Source organism: Daucus carota, chromosome 7, assembly GCF_001625215.2.
Source record: "Daucus carota subsp. sativus chromosome 7, DH1 v3.0, whole genome shotgun sequence".
In the NCBI taxonomy this organism is placed as follows: domain Eukaryota; kingdom Viridiplantae; phylum Streptophyta; class Magnoliopsida; order Apiales; family Apiaceae; genus Daucus; species Daucus carota.
In genome coordinates, this window is record NC_030387.2 from 5,837,224 (window position 1) to 5,854,768 (window position 17,545).

Consider the following 17,545-nt stretch of genomic DNA (forward strand, 5'->3'; position numbering starts at 1 on the left):
GCTATGTCGAGGGATACGACTAGGGCTTCGTTGTGATCCGGGTTGATGCCCTCGTAGTCTGCATGTGTGAAGTATATGGGGCTGTGCACCTCTCCCTGTGCGATGGCATACACTGAAGGCCCGCCTGGGGCAGGGGGCGTGACGGTGCCGCCGAAGACGGGATTGACCACATTTCGACCGTCTCGATGGTCCTGTGGTGGTGGTGGTGGCAGATCACGTGGGAGGTATTGGTTTAGGTTTCCCGCTTTAGCTTGTCGTTCCAGGAAGTGTTTGAGTGCGAGGCAGCTATCCGTAGAGTGCCCATGTGTTTCGTGATATTCGCAGTGGCGCTCTTTGTTCCGGTCCTCCGGGTTTGTCCACATGGCTGGCGGCGCTTGGTAAAATGGCTTGTTCTTAATGTCTCTTAATAGGGCAGATCGGGTGAGGCTGAACTTAGTCCAATTAGGCTCAGGGCGTTTCTCGGGGCGGGAACCCACCGCGGGTCCCAGACGATCCTTTACAGATATGTTGTTGTTTTTGTTGGCAGGAGGTCCGTGTGTAGTTTGAACCTGCATTTGCTCCACGGGTTTTTGGTACGGGGCGTGTCGTTCACGGGGGTAGTGTTTCTGATTGCTAGCGGGAGGTGCTCGTGCCCGTTTTAACACGGCCAGAGATTCCGCTTCCGTGACGGCTTGGGACGCCAGGTCATACGCCTTGGCTAATGTCGTAGGCTGGACTTCCATTAGTTTGACGACATATTTTTCGCATTCATACGGGTCAAGTCCTCTCTTCAAATGGACGAGAGCCTCTATCTCGTTTACACAGATGATCTTATTGACCGCTTCCTTGAAGCGGTTGATGTAGCTCTGCAGGGATTCCCCTTCTCTTTGCCCGATGGTTTGTAAGTAGGAAGTGTGCACCTCCTGAGGTTGGTTTGCCCTGAATTTATTCAGGAATGCCCTTTTAAAGTCGGCCCAAGTGTCTATGCTCCTGGCCGGGACGCGACTGAACCATCGCTGCGCGCTTCCCCTCAGGGTGGCGGCGAAGAAACGGCATTTGGTGAGGTCGCGGTACTCGTAGTGCAGGGCCAGTTGGTTGAAGTAGCTGAGGTGTTCCTCGGGATCTCCCATCCCGTCAAAGGGGTTCAGGTTGAGATGCTTGATGTGCCTTTGCTTTGGTTCGTCCTCGAGCCTCTTTGTAAAAGGGGATTCTCCGGCTTCACCACTGGTGCCATCTTCGAGGCGCTTCTTCAGGGCCATGAGCGTATTGAGCATGTCCGCGTTGGAGGGATTAACGCTTCCTGTGTCGTTGCGGACCTCAGGGGTCTCGGTATGACGGCCTTCGAGTCGGGCGCGGGCCTTTTCGTACTCTGCTTGCTTGGCTTCGAGCTCTTTTTTCAGATCCCGGATTCTCCTATTTTCCTTCCAGGTTGAGGGGCGGTGTTGTTGGCCACCGTGGTTTTTGTGGTTCGTGTTTTGTGACGGTCCAAGGTGCGACGCTGTGGACTTCTGTGGGTGAGGTTGGCTATGAGCTTCACTTCGCTCTTCCTCGTCTTGGGGTTCATGGTTTCCACGTGCTTCTCCCCTAGGTTGTGGGAAGGCAGATGCCACTTTTAGCATTATGTCGATTTGTTGCTGTGTGAACTTTGTCAGGTCAATGGGCCCCCCTTGAACGAGCGGGGGGGGTACTGCGTTGGTGTTTTGTCCCGCGTTTGGGACGGAGTTTCCGGACGGTGATAGGTCTTGTAGGAGCACGTCGTCGCCGACTACTTGAGCATTAGGGTTAGTAGGGTCGGGGTTTAGCAGGTTGGTGTTTTGCATGTTTGGGCGAGGGTTCGCCATGTTGCTGGTCTGACTTACTATGAGTCCGGATCGAGTTTGCATAAATTCACCCAACTTCTAGGGATGCGGTTAGGTTTCTCTTAGGGAGAAGACCCCTTCCTGGCGCGCCAAATGATAACTCCAAATCTCGTCTAGGGTTCCAGTGCACTGTTCCGGGAAGCTTCAGGCAGGACCTAACCTGCAAAACAACGCTACACGGGGGGTGACATCCCGTGAGGCGCCTCCGGCGTGATAATCAGTGATTTGGATGTGCTTGACAAGTAAGGGAAATCAGAGAGTTTTCACTCTAAATGTAGGGTGCGAGATGCTTTTTTGAGAGAGTTTTGGGAGAAATTTGCACTTACCTTCCACTTTGGCTGGGGAGTGCTTTATATAGGCCCTTGGCCGCCACTGTTGCTACAGTGGCGGGAATGGGTCTATAGCCACTCCCCAGCATGGGTGGCTGTTTTGGTGCAACTACTGTCCTTTTTCCTGTCCTTTTGGGATTTGCGCGTGCTTATTATCCTGTTTGCCTTGTACTTGGTAATGATGAGGTCTGACTTTGGGGATCTCCAAGTCCTGTAGCGGGGGCGGGTACTGTTGGCGGTCACTGTAGCGTGGTACCTTATCAGCTGTAAAGGAGCTTTGCCATCTTCAGCATTCCCTTGATATGGCTTTGGATTGGGGAAGGTATGCACACCACATGAACCTGCTTTGCTGCTGATCTTGCTGCTGATTCCATCCTCTCTGTTTTCTGTCAAGATGAGCTTAGCTCTCGGCAATTAAATAATGAAAGAAAATTACAGTCTGACGAGACCTTGCATGTGAAGTTTTAGCATCCAGACAACGAGAAATATAGTTTACTGTTTTAGCCCTGGGACTGAATCTAGTGAAACAAGTTGTGAAGATACTGGATTTAACACTATGAGCTACTTGTGCTGAGGGTTGTTGGCCTTAAATGAAATTATTTGAGGAAATAATGCTCTTAAAATCACAAAACACCGAAACATAATCCTGAATATCATTTAGTCACGTTAAATCGTGTAGCGTTTCGAGTCTTTAGTTTTTTTTTTGTCCAGAAACAAAACATAAGTTAATGTTCCGTTGGAAGCTAAAATGGAGGTTAATGTAACGTTGGCACAAATTTTCAAATACCAACACGTTACTTCGTGTAGCGTTTAACACCCGTAACGCTACATTATGTAGCGTTTTCTTTTTTAAGTATAAATTAATTATATTAAAACCTAATGGTGAACCCTAAAATATTAACAATCGTTAAATTATTTTATTAAACTGGTTTCTCGACTTTAGGGCCTCACAGCCCTAAATTCTAGAATTAGTTATGGTTTTGGCTCGGCCCTGAACCGTCGTTCCTATATTTCCTGTTGCCATGTATTAGAATTTTTCTTGTTTACCGGTTCTTGATTGTTTATTTGTATTATTTTGGCCTCTCTTTAGAAAGCTTTGCACGTTTTAATAAGCTGACAGCCTAGCCTAGCTTTCTTTATGCGTTGCATGAATTTTTGGTTGTTTTAATAATAAAAAAGAAAGAAAGTATAGTAAGTTTCTAACGACCCCGACGAGTTACGATTTCTCGTCCACGGATCAGTAGAAGAAGACTGTTTAGAAAATCCCAATGATGAGATGAGATAGGACCATAGGTCATAAAGGTTGGGTCCAACCAGGGGCGGATCTAGGAAGAGGCACGGGAGACACGTGTCCCCCTAAATTTTTTTTTAATATTTTTTCACCAGTATAAATTTTAAAAAATTATAGAAGTGCCCCAAAATTTGAAAATATATAGATGTTTTTCGAAAATTTGCTCGATACTCCCCCTAGATTTCATCTCTAGATCCGCCTCTGGGTCCAACTACACTATAGGTTGGGTCCCACTAGTCGACTACAATATAGGTACTTAACGAATACAACATTTTATCAAGATTAAAATCAAGACCGATGACTTGGTTCATCCGAAAAATATTAAAACAGATACTTGTTTGTAAGAAAAATCAACACCAACCTTAGATGAAATTGTATAGTTCTAGTTTGTCAAAAGAAAAACCAGTTTGTCTAAATTAAGCGATGATGATCCTTGAGGACCACATGCCTTTTCTGCCATTTTCTTCCACTCCATAGCCTTCCTTTTCATCTTCTTACCCTGCTGTACATTCATCAATAGTCTAACAAGCTTTTCCACCTCATCTCTGTTTGCATTGCTATGGATCTCCATTGCACACTCCCATTTAGTACAAATGTACCTACAATTTGTTGGTTGATCTCCAAAAAATGGCACACAGAGCATTGGCACGCCAGAGGATAAGCTCTCGAGGATCGAGTTCCACCCTCCGTGTGTCAGAAACCCTCCCACTGACACATGGTTGACGACTTCCTCTTGCGGGCACCAGCTTGCAATGAAACCTCTGTCCTTAATGGTTTCCATAAATTCAAGCCCCAGAGTAGTTTCGGACTCACCAACAATCAGATCAGGCCTTATTATCCATAAGAAGTGGTGGTTGCTATTCGAAAGCCCCCGGCCAAACTCCACCAATTGTTCCCGAGACATAACTGCTATGCTTCCAAAGTTTACGTAGATAACAGAATCGGGTTCCTTAGAGTCTAGCCATTGCAGACATGTTTGTTCCTCTTCCCATAGACTGTATCCGAGGGCATTAAGTTGCTCAGCCTTTTCAAATGGTATTTGGTTGAGGAGCAACTGCTGAGGGCCTATTGTGAATACATTAGGAAACATAGATGAGATGACACTCAAAAGTTCTGGTTCCAAGTCGTCGAAAGTATGAAATACATTTCCTGTGCTATTACTTGCTCTCTCAGTAGCTTTTATTATGTAGTTGAGGATAGTATCATTAGGATCCGTGCTTCGGACATAGCTGGGGAGATCCCTTAAGCAAATATTTGGCATTCCTGGAATCCAATCAATGACTGTGTCCAAACATCCATTCGTTAGGTAGCTATCGTCTGTCCTGTGCAAAGAACAAGGTGAGATCCATATTTGTTCATAATCTTTGCTCCTTCACTTGATAGAATCAATAGATGATTTTCTTACAATTTACAAAAGAATCTACAGTCTTTTCTTCTAAGTTTTTCACAAAGCCTAATATGATCACCTTACACTGCAGCGTTTTGTAATTCTCCTCCAACTAACCTCTAATCTTGTTCACACAGATCATACCACTTTCACCAACAAATGATAAAGATAAACTAATTCACAAATATGGTTTACTACTAGTGTGTCTTTACTCTTTGCTACAAATAAATGAAAAGAAACCTTACCTTTCAATGGGATAAGACCTTTTTCAACCAGATTACGGAACTGATAAAATCCCATAAAGGCACAAGCAGAAATTGTCCAAAGCAAAACAATAGGTACCCCTATGGAACGTGCTGCATCAGCTGTGAACGGCATGAACCCATCCGAGAGGATAGAAGTGACCTTATGCCCTCCTGCATTAAGTTTTGCAAGGAGGTTCTGCAACGGAAGCAACATCCTATTTTCTATGATGGACTGGCAAATTGCAGCAATATCTTGGGTGGCGTCGGGGTCTGAAGGCGGGAGGCCATCAGGGATTGTTTCGAATCTGAAACCAGGGAGACCATCCAGAGAGTCAAGTAGTCCTTGTTTAAGGAAGCGTCTGTGGTTGAACTCTGTATTAACAAATGTGATAAAAATGCCTTTGCTGTAAAGGAGCTTTGCCATCTTCAGCATTGCCTTGATGTGGCTTTGAGTTGGGGAAGCTACACAAACCACATGAACCTGCTTCTCTGCTGATCTTGCCGGAGATTCCATCGTTTTTAAGAAAGATGAAGTTGATTCAGACTACAGAAACAAGTACAATAAACCGAAGTTGACTAGTTGAGGTGTTCTGAGTCAAATTTAACTAATGGCAAGCAATTATTAAAATATCTAAACGATTCAGGATTTTTTGTTTCAGATTCGTACAAACAGTTAAGCTGACAAGAACTCAAGAAGACTATTGTGATTTCCTACTTAAAGAACATACTGAAACAGGAAAACAAACAAGAAATCAAAAGTACCCAAAAAAGGTGAGACAATAATAAACATGTGTGTTCGTGTGAGATTTATACATGTAAAGTGTTACTCTCTAAATTTACAGACTTACTGTAGCAGTGGACCGATGATCAAGAAATGGATAATCAGATTTGGAACAACCCGTGAATATTATTTTAGTCTGTGATCATAGTTGGACTTTTAGAGCCACCTTATCTTTGTACAATTAAAAATAATATTTTCCTCATCTCCAAGTCCGCCCCTCTTATCTTTCTAAATTAAAAATAATATTTTCGATAACCTAAGTCCCCGGGCTGGGGCCCAAAACAAGCCTGCAACACCTTGACTGTTGAAGCAGCACTGCAGCAGATGCAAAATTAGCTAAACGGAACATTTGCATTTGCATTAGCAATTATTAAAATATTGGACGGAGCCAAGAAGAGTAAACTAGAGTACAAACTAGAGTAAATGACAAAATAGGAAACCAGAGTAAATGGCAAAATAGGGATCATAATTTTCTAAATATTACAAAATGGTGGTTAGACTTTAAAAATGGTGGCCGGAGTTTACTTCCGCCTTTTAATAAGGTGGCGGCCGTGAACCTTTATCAATTTCTCCGTTAACTCTAAAAAATAAAAGAGTATACGACAAAGTGGTGGCTCTAGTTTTCCAAATTTTACAAAACATTGATTGGATTTTCACCATTTTGTCATTTATTTTTTTATTTTTTGGAGTTAACGGAAGTTCACGGCCACAACCTTATTAAAAAGCCGAAGTAAACTCCGACCATCATTATGTAATTTTTAAAGTGCAGCCACGATCTTGTAAAATTTTGGAAAACTACGGCCACCACTTTATCATGTACTCTTATAAGTCGCAAATGAGAGGACAACACAACATTAGTAGCATTTGGCTTGCTTTCGGCCCTTGGAGCAAGTCATGCTCGCTGAACTTGCAACCATGATATAGGTATATCAAACACTATCCAGAACCTTCCAAACAACAGACATGACGATCTGTGCAGTAAATCTAAATAGATGCTTATTCGCGAGGCCAGGTGGAATTTGATGTTCTAATTTTTCAGAAGATGAACCAGTTTATCCAAATTCTGAGACGACGAGCCAGCAGGACTGCAGGCCTTCTCCGCCATGATCTTCCACTCCATAGCCTTCTTCTTCATTCTCTTACCCTCCACACCATCCATCAACGTTCGCACAAGCTTCTCCACATGATCTCTCTTCACATCATTACTAATCTCCATCCCACACTCCCATTCCGTACAAATGTATTTACAGTTTATTAATTGGTCTGCAAAAAATGGCCAACAGAGCATAGGCACACCAGCTGATAAACTCTCTGTGACCGAGTTCCACCCTCCATGTGTCAAGAAACCTCCCACTGATACGTGATTGAGGACTTTCTCTTGTGGACACCATCTTGAAATGAAGCCTCTATCCTTAATGGCCTCCATAAATTCAAGCCCCAAAGTAGTTTCCGAGTCTCCAACAATCAGATCAGGCCTAATTATCCATAAGAAGCGGTGATTGCTGTTAGCAAGCCCCCAACCAAACTCCACCAGCTTCTCTGGAGCCATGATTGTTGTGCTTCCAAAGTTTACATAGACCACGGAATTAGCTTCCTTAGATTCCAGCCATTGCAGACATTTTTCGTCCTCTTTCCAAAGACTATCTCTAATGCCCTTAAGTTTCTCTTCATGATCTGGTGCTATTTGATTAAGGAGCAACTGTTGAGGGCCTATTGTGTATATATGAGGAAGCGCGGATGAGATAGCACTCACAACTTCTTGTTCCAGATCGTCAAAAGTATATAGTACAACTCCTTTAGCATTTCTTGCTCCCTCAGTCGAATCCATTATGTATTTGAATATTACATCATTGGGATCAGTGATTCGGACATGGCTTGGGAGGTCTCCTAAACGAATATTTCTCATTCCTGGTATCCAGTCTATAGTCGTATCCAAATACCCATCTGTCAGACAACTTTCATCTGCAATCCATAATCACACCAATAGTGATATATTTGCTTTTGCAATTCTGTAAAATTATGAACAAAAATCAGATATAAAAATGGATGACAATACCTTTCAATGGTACAAGGCCTTTCTCAAGGAAACTTTTGAAATGGTAAAACGCCATAAATGCGCAGGCAGCAAATGTCCAGACCAAAACAATAGGAATTCCAATAGATTGCGCAGCATCAGCTGTAAAAGGCATAAAACCATCAGAGAGGATGGAAGTGACCGGAGGGGTTTGAGTGCTGAGTTTTGTGAGAAGGTCTTGGAATGGAGGTAACAAGTTATTCACGATAGCATGGACCAGTGATGCGGGGTCCTGAGTAGAGTCAGGATCAGATAGAGGAATGCCATCGGGAATGGATTCAAATCTGAATCCAGGTAAGCCGTCAAGAGAATAAAGTCCTCCAGATTTGAGGAAGCGTTTGTGATTAAACTCTGTATTAACAAATGTAATACATATGCCGTTGTAGTGAAGCAGTTTTGCTAGCTTTAGCAATGGTTTTATGTGGCCTTGGCTTGGCGAAGGAATGCAAACTACATGAGCTTGCTTCTTTGCTGATCTTTCTGGTGAACTCATACTTTTGCTTTCGAAGTTCCTCTGTGTTATCTTTGTTGGAAAACAAAACTTGTCCAATGCATCAAAGGTTTTGATGAGTTATGTTATTCATGTCAGACACTTAAGATTGCATTTTACGTTGGACGGCATTTTGTGGCCTAGCTAAATTATTAAAGAAGTCATAATCTGCCGTCCACAAAGGACAACAGAGTGCAATTTTTCACTATATAAACATGAAACTCAACCTAAAGTTGAAGCAGTTGAAAACTATGGCTATGGACTGCAAAGCTTCGTCTAAACTGCTATACAAAGACTACACTTAACATACCCGAGGATAAAATTGTTGTAATCTTTGTTATAATAATATTACAATTTAAGAAAAGATCATCGTGTCTTATTAATCACAGGTATTCATCGAAAACTCAACACTAACCCTATTTTATGGAGAATTATAGTTGAGAAGTGGTCAGAGGAAAAGGCCCAAACAATCAATTTTTTGGGGTTTCGGATTAATCTCAACCCGAATAAAATCCGACGGCTTCAGGTTTGGATTTACATAGTTCGAATTTTTTCGGATTCGAGGACACAATATAAAATTAAGTTCAAGTTTGGTTTTTGCAGAAGCCATTTCGACCAACCTCTTTTCCATTCTTACGGGAGAATAGATATTTTTTTATCCAAATTGGAGTTGCGAATTGCGATCTCTAGTGATAGGGAATAACCCGGTCAGGACAAACCCGGATCCTGATAGGGTATAACCCGATCAAGACACACCCGGGTAGCCACCAACAACACAGTCGACCCCTCGATCCCTCCAGGATACACCACCCGGGTATGACATTGAACCCGGGCATATCCTAAAACGTACCCCCGACCGGGATCCATGCATGTACCAGCCGACACTTGCTGCACAAGGCACAGACTGACACGATAAAGACAAACGTAACGGTCAACTACTGGCGATAGAGACAAGCCAGGGAACATTCCAAAATGCTACTTCTACGCCGACACCTGGACACGTGTAGGGGATCAAACCCCTACACGTGTAGGACCAGGATCCAGGTACGCACCCTTGAACCCTAATCCTTGGCCTATAAATAGACCAAGGATCAAGGGTTTAAGGGTTAACTCAACTTCACTCTACACTCATTCTCACACACACTTACACTCAGCATATATTCAAACACCCTCAGCCACCAGCCACCAGCAACCACCAACCAAACACCTTCACCACCACACATAGATAGCACTTTCTCTAATCTTTATCCTTCCGAAACCTACGCTTACTCTCACGCCGGAGGCGCTTTGGGGCAAAACCCCCCGCCGGCGTTGTTTTGTAGGCCCCCATCCAGCAGCTACACCACGGAACCACCAGTCACGGCGGAGGAAGGACCGGGATCGGAGATTGGCGTTATCATTTGGCGCTAGAAGGAGGGGAAGGTGTCCTCTGTCCTGTGGTCACGGTGCCACTGGACTCATCTCCTGCAACAAACCCCCGAAACGGGGGTCCAAATAACACCAGTAAGCTCTCACCAAACACCCAGCTTCTCAGAACCTTCAGCCATGGCTTTTCTTGATATGTGCATGATAGAAAACCTCACCTGAACAAAACCCTAAATTTGTCTGTAGTAGAGCATGTTAGCAAACCCTGTCTGAGCAAAACCCTAATCTTGTCTGTAGCACATAAAATCTTTTTGTCTCACACCTGCACACATTTTGTCACTTAACTATTTGTGGTATCTCTGAAAATAGTAAGTTGACTACTTGTGCACACTACTTTTGTCATCCTGTCATTATCTATACTACTTGTGAGCACTACCACCGAAACAGCAACCATACACCCTGTGTAAGTTCTTGGGACCATGACAAAAAGGACACGCTCCCACCTGGGTCTTCCCCAGAACCCGGATAACCCTCAGACAGACCAGGATAACCCGAACCAGGATCATGCCTCGGGACCCCTTTTCACCCATGTGAACCCAGACGAGAACCAAGCAATCAACCCCAATGATGCCCGGGTCACTATCGAGATGAACCAATACAGGTACACCGATGTCCCGATCACCACCCTCCACCTGTCCCAACTTACCAAAGAGGATTTGGCCGAAGCCATCCGACAATACCAGGATCGCCGGGAAAGCAACCGCAGACTCGAGGACATCGATGAGTCTGAGGACTCCGGGAACAGCCGTCAATCCCGGGGTTCCGTCTTCGACCGGATCGGGGACAAAGCAAAGAAAAAGAAACAGAAGGATAGTGAGGAAACCCGGTTAAAAATCTTAGCTGAAAGGAAAGAACAGATCCGAAAAGAGGAAGAAGAAAAACTTGAGCAAAAAATCGCCCTCCGGATCCAACTCGAGGAGGAAAAGTTGACAAAAGGATCCCGGTCCAAGCGCTACCGGAAGGAAACGACACCCGAACTCATCTCGGATGAAGAGGATGAGAGACCGGGGCAAACCAACCTCAGAGACATGATCAACGAACTCAACCGGAAAATCGGAAATGATGCCGGGCTTGAAATTGGGGGAACCCTGACTCCCTTCAGCCACTCCTTGGAATCCATCCCCCGACAAAAGGGTATGAAACACTACAACTTTGAATCTTTCAATGGACTGGGGGACCCGGAGGAACACCTGCACTACTTTGAACAGATAGCCCAAATTTACTGGTACAATGATCTAACCAAATGTCGCTTCTTCGCGTCCACCTTCAAGGGAGGGGCCCAGAGATGGTTCAGCCGGATCCCCTCCCGGAGCATCGGGTCCTGGAAAGATTTCAGGGAAGCCTTCCTCAGAAGGTTTCGAGCAAACAAGACACATGAACTCCATATGTGTCACCTGGAAACGGTTCGCCAATATGACAATGAGGCACTCTCAGACTACATGAAACGTTTCCAGGAAGCAATCAACAAAATTTCCAACCTGGATGAGCGTGAGGCTCTCAGCATATTCCGAAGGAACCTGGACCCGGAACAAAACGAGAGATACGTGGTCGAGCTGATCAACAAGGAACCCCAGAGCCTGGCAGCTGCCTACGCCATGGCTGCCAAATTCATCAAGGAAACTGATGTACTCCAAGCCATGAGAATGACCCGACAGGGTAGCTCGAAAGGAAAACAGGTAGAGGATAGACCCCGGAAAGAATATCACCAGGACAAGAAATTCAAACCAGACAGACAGACAAACTTCATCCAGCAATCAGGTTCCAAGAGGACCAGCCAATAGGGATCCGGGTCCAGAAGTGACCCCGGTCCAAACAAAGCAGCCAGGGAACCAAAACCAGAGCCCGAATGGACTCCTCTAAACAGACCCCGGGAGGACATACTCAAAGAGGTCCGGGACAAACCCTTCTACTACCCACCAAAACCCATGCAAACTCCTCCTGAAAGCAGACCTACCAACAGACACTGTGACTACCATGGTACCCATGGTCATAAAACTGAAAATTGCATATCCCTCAAGTACTTCATTGAAGAGCAAATCAGTAAAGGAAACATGGGGCAATATATAGCCCGGAATACAGCCGACAAAACAGGGGGATCCGGGAAACAGAAAAACATTGTCAACGTAGTGCTGGGAGGATCCTGTTCACCTCCCCCTAGCCCGGGCTCCTGTCAAGAAGTAATGTCCATCCAAACCTTCCCCGAACAAGTAATTTCCTTCAGCAACAAGGACTTTGAAGGAGTCACCCGGGGTCACAATCAAGCCCTGGTAGTGACCCTTGACATGGCCGAAAATGAAGTAAGGAGGATCCTGGTGGACAACGGCTCCTCGGCCAACATCTTGTTCAAGCACACCATGGATCGAATGGAGCTCGGGAGTATCCGGATGAACGACTACAGGGAGGATCCTCTATATGGGTTCGGGAATAGCATTGTCCCGGTCCTTGGCACACTCTATCTCCCGGTCCGATTCGGAACCCTTCCGAACCAAGTCACTCATACCATCAAATTCTATGTCACAGATACACCCTCACCTTACAACGTGATCATCGGCCGCCCAGGTCTGAACAAGATCGAAGCTATCACATCCATTCCACACCTGAAGTTCAAATTCCCCACCCCGTTCGGGGTAGGAGAAGTCAAAGGAGACTCGGCGACAGCCGGGGTATGTTATAGCCAAGCTTTGGTCATGGCAGAAACACACCTGGACAACAAGAGAAAGGCAACCGTTTTTCAAAAACAGAAGAGCAACAAAAAACACCGACCTTACCCGAAAACAAATCCCAAAGGAGAAATCCAGGTGATCGAACTTGACCCGGGTAACACCAACCCGGGAGCCACCAATCCTGGTCCCGGACAAAGCAACCAGAAAGCAACCATGAGCTCAGCTCAACATTTTGTGGAAAAGAACACTGACGCCCGGATCCAGCAAATGATCTCGGCACAAGAACTAACCAAGGTCGAAGCTGCGGTCGAGACCGAATCGGTCCTGATCGAAAAAGACAACCCGACAAGGAAAATCAAAATTGGAAAAGGCTTGGATACCGTCTTTAAAGAAGAACTCATCCAACTACTTCGGAGCTATGCAGATGTTTTTGCCTGGAGCCCGGACGACATGCCCGGGTTGGACGAGTCACTAGCAATGCACAGCCTGGATGTGGACCCCAAGAAGAAACCAGTCAAACAAAAACGAAGAAATTTCACACCAGAAAGGCAGAAGGCAATAGATGAGGAAGTTGGCAAGTTAATGAAGGCAGATATCATCTGTGAGATCAAATACCCGGAGTGGCTAGCTAACGTAGTCATGGTAAAGAAAGCAAACGGCAAGTGGAGGATGTGTGTCGACTACACGGATCTGAATGCAGCATGCCCCAAGGACCCTTATCCTCTACCGAGCATCGATCAGCTCATTGATGCCACGTCAGGACACCTGATGTTAAGCTTTATGGACGCCTTCTCCGGGTACAATCAGGTTAAGATGAACCCAGCAGACATAGCCAAAACAGCATTCATAACCCATCGAGCCGTCTATGCCTACAAACTAATGCCTTTCGGGTTAAGGAACGCCGGGTCCACATACCAAAAAGCCATGAATGAAATTTTCAAAGATCAACTTGGAAGAAATTTGGAATGCTACGTCGACGACATCATCTCCAAATCCACTTCGGTCCCGGGTCACATTTCTGATCTAAAAGAATGTTTTGAGAACATGAGAAGGACTAAGCTAAAGCTCAACCCGGACAAGTGCACCTTTGGAGTAGAGGCTGGAAAGTTTTTGGGTTTTATGGTAAGCAACCGGGGTATCGAGGCCAACCCGGAGAAGATCAAAGCTGTGCAAGAGATGCAACCACCCCGGACTCAGAGGGAGGTCCAAAAGCTAGCAGGGTCCTTAGCGGCACTCCGAAGGTTTGTCTCCAAACTCGCCGAAAGATGTCTACCATTCTTTGAGTTGTTAAAAGGGGCAAAAAACCAGAAATTGGTAGAATGGAGCCCGGATTGCCAAAGAGCCCTTGATGAAATCAAAGCATACCTGTCCAAACCCCCAATCCTGACAAAAGCCTTACCTGGAGAACCTCTCTACCTATATCTGTCTGCCGGTCCCTTTGCCGTCGGGGCAGCCTTGATCAGGGAAGAAGCCGGGCAGCAGAAGCCCGTCTACTATGTCAGCCAGGTCCTCAAAGATGCGGAGACCAGATACCCCAACTTAGAAAAATTTGCGTTTGCACTGATCACCGCATCCAGGAAACTCAGACACTACTTTCAAGGAAGAGAGATCAGGATTGTCACAGACCAGCCCCTAAGGAAAATCATTCACAAGCCAGACATCTCCGGGAGACTAGTCAACTGGGCAATCGAACTTAGCCAGTTCAGCCTAACCTTCCTACCCCGGACAGCGGTCAAAGCCCAGGTCCTGGCAGACTTCGTGGTGGAATGCAACTTCCCAGAAAACCAATCAACTCCCATGGAAACTGAACCAGAAGCCCCGGTAGAGTCAAACCCGGGGTCTTGGATACTCCATGTTGACGGCTCCTCAACAACCGAAAGGTCAGGAGCCGGGCTAATCCTGAAAAGCCCGGATGGGTTCACAATCAAAACAGCAATCTCCTTCGGTTTCGCAGCAACCAACAACCAAGCGGAATACGAAGCTCTCCTAGCAGGGTTGAAATTAGTCCGGACCCTGTCTATCCAAAATCTCACCATCTACAGTGATTCCCAGATCGTGGTCAGGCAGACCAATGGAGAATACCTTGCCAAAGACCCGATCTTAACCAAGTATCAAGCCTTGGTGAAAAGCTACCTTACCCTGATCCCCGGGTGCAAAGTCTTACAAGTCAACAGAGAAGAAAATGCTGAAGCAGACAACCTCTCCAGGTTGGTCCAAAATTCGGCGGACCTGGACAGTTCAGTCTATTTCGAAGAGTTGCACAAGCCAACAATAGAGCAGGAAGAAATCTTTGAAATCAACAACGACCCTACCTGGATGACTCCCCTGATAAACTACATAGAGAAAGGCGAATTACCCGAAGACAAGGGGAAAGCGCAACGGTTGAAGGCTAAAGCGGCCAAATTTTTTGTCGAAGGAGGAACGCTTTTCCGCCGGACCTACTCATCCCCAATCCTGAAATGCATAGGTCCGGAGGAAGCCGAATATTGTTTAAGGGAAGTTCACGAAGGGATCTGTGGAGATCACATGTCAGCAAAAGGCCTGGCACATAAAATCATCCGGCAAGGCTACTACTGGCCAACAATTCATCAAGACTCCGTCGAGTTTGTTAAGAAGTGCAAAAATTGCCAGCTATTCAGCAACGTGCCCCGGGTAAGCCCTGTCCTACCCTCTTCGGTCTTATCTCCAATCCCCTTTGCTGTATGGGGGATAGACATCATGGGACCCTTCCCCCGGGCTAAAGGAGACCTCAGATACTTGCTTGTCTCCATTGATTATATGACCAAGTGGGTTGAAGCCAAGGCAATGCGGACAATCAATCAACAAGATGTCATCCGGTTCATGGACAACATTCTGATGAGATTCGGGCTACCGAGAGTCCTGGTCTCAGATAATGGACCCCAGTTCATAGGGTCGGACTTTGAAAGCTACCTGGCCGAAAGAGGCATCAAGCACAAGAAGTCTTCAGTCGCCTATCCTCAAGGAAATGGCCAGGTAGAAGTCACCAACCGGATCCTCCTGAGAGGAATTGAGAAAAGACTTGAAGAAAGCAAGAGCAAATGGCCGGAAGAACTACCTCATGTCCTCTGGTCATACCGCACTAGTCCTCGGACAAGCACCGGAGAAACTCCCTTCAAATTGGCCTATGGAACGGAGGCAATGCTCCCAATCGAAGTCGGGTCACCTTCCCACACAGCAATCAACTTTGATGAAATTGCGAATGAAGAAGGACTCCGGGTCAACCTGGACTTGGTGGATGAGGTCCGAGACCAGGCAATCGCAAGGATGGAAAAGTACAAAGAGAAGACCCGGGATCACTTCAGCAAAAAATCCCGGGTTAGGAATTTTCAAACAGGAGACCTGGTCCTACGAGACACCGAAGCCTCTGATCCAACCAACACCGGCAAGCTAATGCCTAAGTGGGAAGGCCCTTACAAAGTCAAAGAAGTCCTAAGGCCGGGCACCTACAAATTGGAGCATATGGACGGGTCAGAAGTATCCAACACCTGGCATGGTCTTAGGTTGAGGAAGTTCTATCAGTAAAATTGACGAGAAGGAAGGATCCTAGAAGACAGCAATATATCCCTAAAAAGCAATCATGTATTTTTGATCGTTATCGAAGCTGTATAATCTTCTGAATATCAATGAAGTCAATGAAGTCTTTTGCTACTAATGAATTTCACCTGTTATTTTACTTAGAAAATTTCTAAGGCAACCAAAAACATACAAAGCAAACAACCCGGGTAAGGTTTGCCCGGGTCCATCCATCTCATTTGCTTAGGAAAAATTTTATAAGTACAAACATGTACAAAACAATTAACCCGGGTAAGCGTTGCCCGGGCCCATCCATTTTATTTGCTTCAAAAAAAATTCCTAACTACTAACATATACAAAGCAATCCACCCGGGTAAGCAGTGCCCGGGTCCATCCATTTTATTTACTTAGAAAAATTTTCTAAGTGCAAACACAAATAAAGCAATCAACCCGGGTAAGAATTGCCCGGGTCCATCCATTTTATTTACTTAGAGAAATTTTCTAAGTGCAAACACAAATAAAGCAATCAACCCGGGTAAGAATTGCCCGGGTCCATCCATTTTATTTACTTAGAAAAATTTTCTAAGTGCAAACACAAATAAAGCAATCAACCCGGGTAAGAATTGCCCGGGTCCATCCATTTTATTTACTTAGAAAAATTTTCTAAGTGCAAACACAAATAAAGCAATCAACCCGGGTAAGAATTGCCCGGGTCCATCCATTTTATTTACTTAGAAAAATTTTTAAGTACAAACATGTATAAAGCAATCAACCCGGGTAAAACATCGCCCAGGTCCATCCATCCTTATTTTTGGCTTAGAGAAATTTCTAAGTGCAAACATGTTAAAGCAGCCAACCCGGGTAGATGTTACCCGGGTCCATCTATTCTTATTTACTTAGAAAAATTTCTAAGTGCAAACATGTTAAAGCAGCCAACCCGGGTAGATGTTACCCGGGTCCATCTATTCTTATTTACTTAGAAAAATTTCTAAGTGCAAACATGTTAAAGCAGCCAACCCGGGTAGAAGTTACCCGGGTCCATCTATTCTTATTTACTTAGAAAAATTTCTAAGTGCAAACATGTTAAAGCAGCCAACCCGGGTAGATGTTACCCGGATCCATCTATTCTTATTTACTTAGAGAAATTTTCTAAGTGCAAACATATCCTAGCAATCATGTAAAACAGATAAAAGCATCCACAAGGCAAAAGCACACATGAGTAAAAATGGCGAGACAATATTTGATAAAGAGCATCAAAACAAACATCCATAATCCCGGGTCTACAAAGACCTCGGGCAAATACTCAAATCCAGCAAGACAAATTCGGAATTACAAAAGATTGTTTCAAATAACACAAACAGAATCAAGGAAGACAAGGACTAATTGAGGGGAGGATCGTTCGCCGGGAGACGGTTGACATTAGAGTCCGGATCAACAGGCACATCCGAAGTAGTGGAGATGTCCGGGTTGGCACGAGCGATGAAACTA

At 45.2% G+C, this 17,545-nt stretch overlaps 3 protein-coding genes across 4 annotated transcripts; 1 reads left to right on the forward strand and 2 right to left on the reverse strand.

The window, feature by feature from the left end:
• Positions 1-3,760: 3,760 nt before the first annotated feature.
• Positions 3,761-6,059, reverse strand: LOC108194158 (7-deoxyloganetin glucosyltransferase). 2 transcript variants are annotated; one of them, XM_017361066.2, is made up of 3 exons: positions 5,939-6,059; positions 5,091-5,634; positions 3,761-4,775 (listed from the first exon to the last, which is right to left on the reverse strand). In XM_017361066.2, the coding sequence occupies exons 2-3, from the start codon at positions 5,602-5,604 to the stop codon at positions 3,841-3,843; spliced, it is 1,449 nt and encodes a 482-aa protein (XP_017216555.1). In that variant the 5' UTR covers positions 5,605-5,634; positions 5,939-6,059; the 3' UTR covers positions 3,761-3,840. The 2 variants fall into 2 exon arrangements, with proteins under 2 accessions (XP_017216555.1, XP_017216556.1); XM_017361067.2 differs by having other exon boundaries at positions 5,091-5,582; positions 5,939-6,057.
• An 839-nt stretch (positions 6,060-6,898) lies between these two features.
• LOC108195575 (7-deoxyloganetin glucosyltransferase) lies at positions 6,899-8,594 on the reverse strand. Its single transcript, XM_017362553.2, has 2 exons — positions 7,928-8,594; positions 6,899-7,833 (listed from the first exon to the last, which is right to left on the reverse strand). The coding sequence occupies exons 1-2, from the start codon at positions 8,436-8,438 to the stop codon at positions 6,899-6,901; spliced, it is 1,446 nt and encodes a 481-aa protein (XP_017218042.1). The 5' UTR covers positions 8,439-8,594.
• Positions 8,595-11,785: 3,191 nt separating this feature from the next.
• Positions 11,786-16,066, forward strand: LOC108226283 (uncharacterized). Its single transcript, XM_064081899.1, has one exon. It carries the CDS (start codon positions 11,786-11,788, stop codon positions 16,064-16,066), a length of 4,281 nt encoding a protein of 1,426 aa, XP_063937969.1.
• The last annotated feature ends 1,479 nt before the right edge of the window (positions 16,067-17,545 follow it).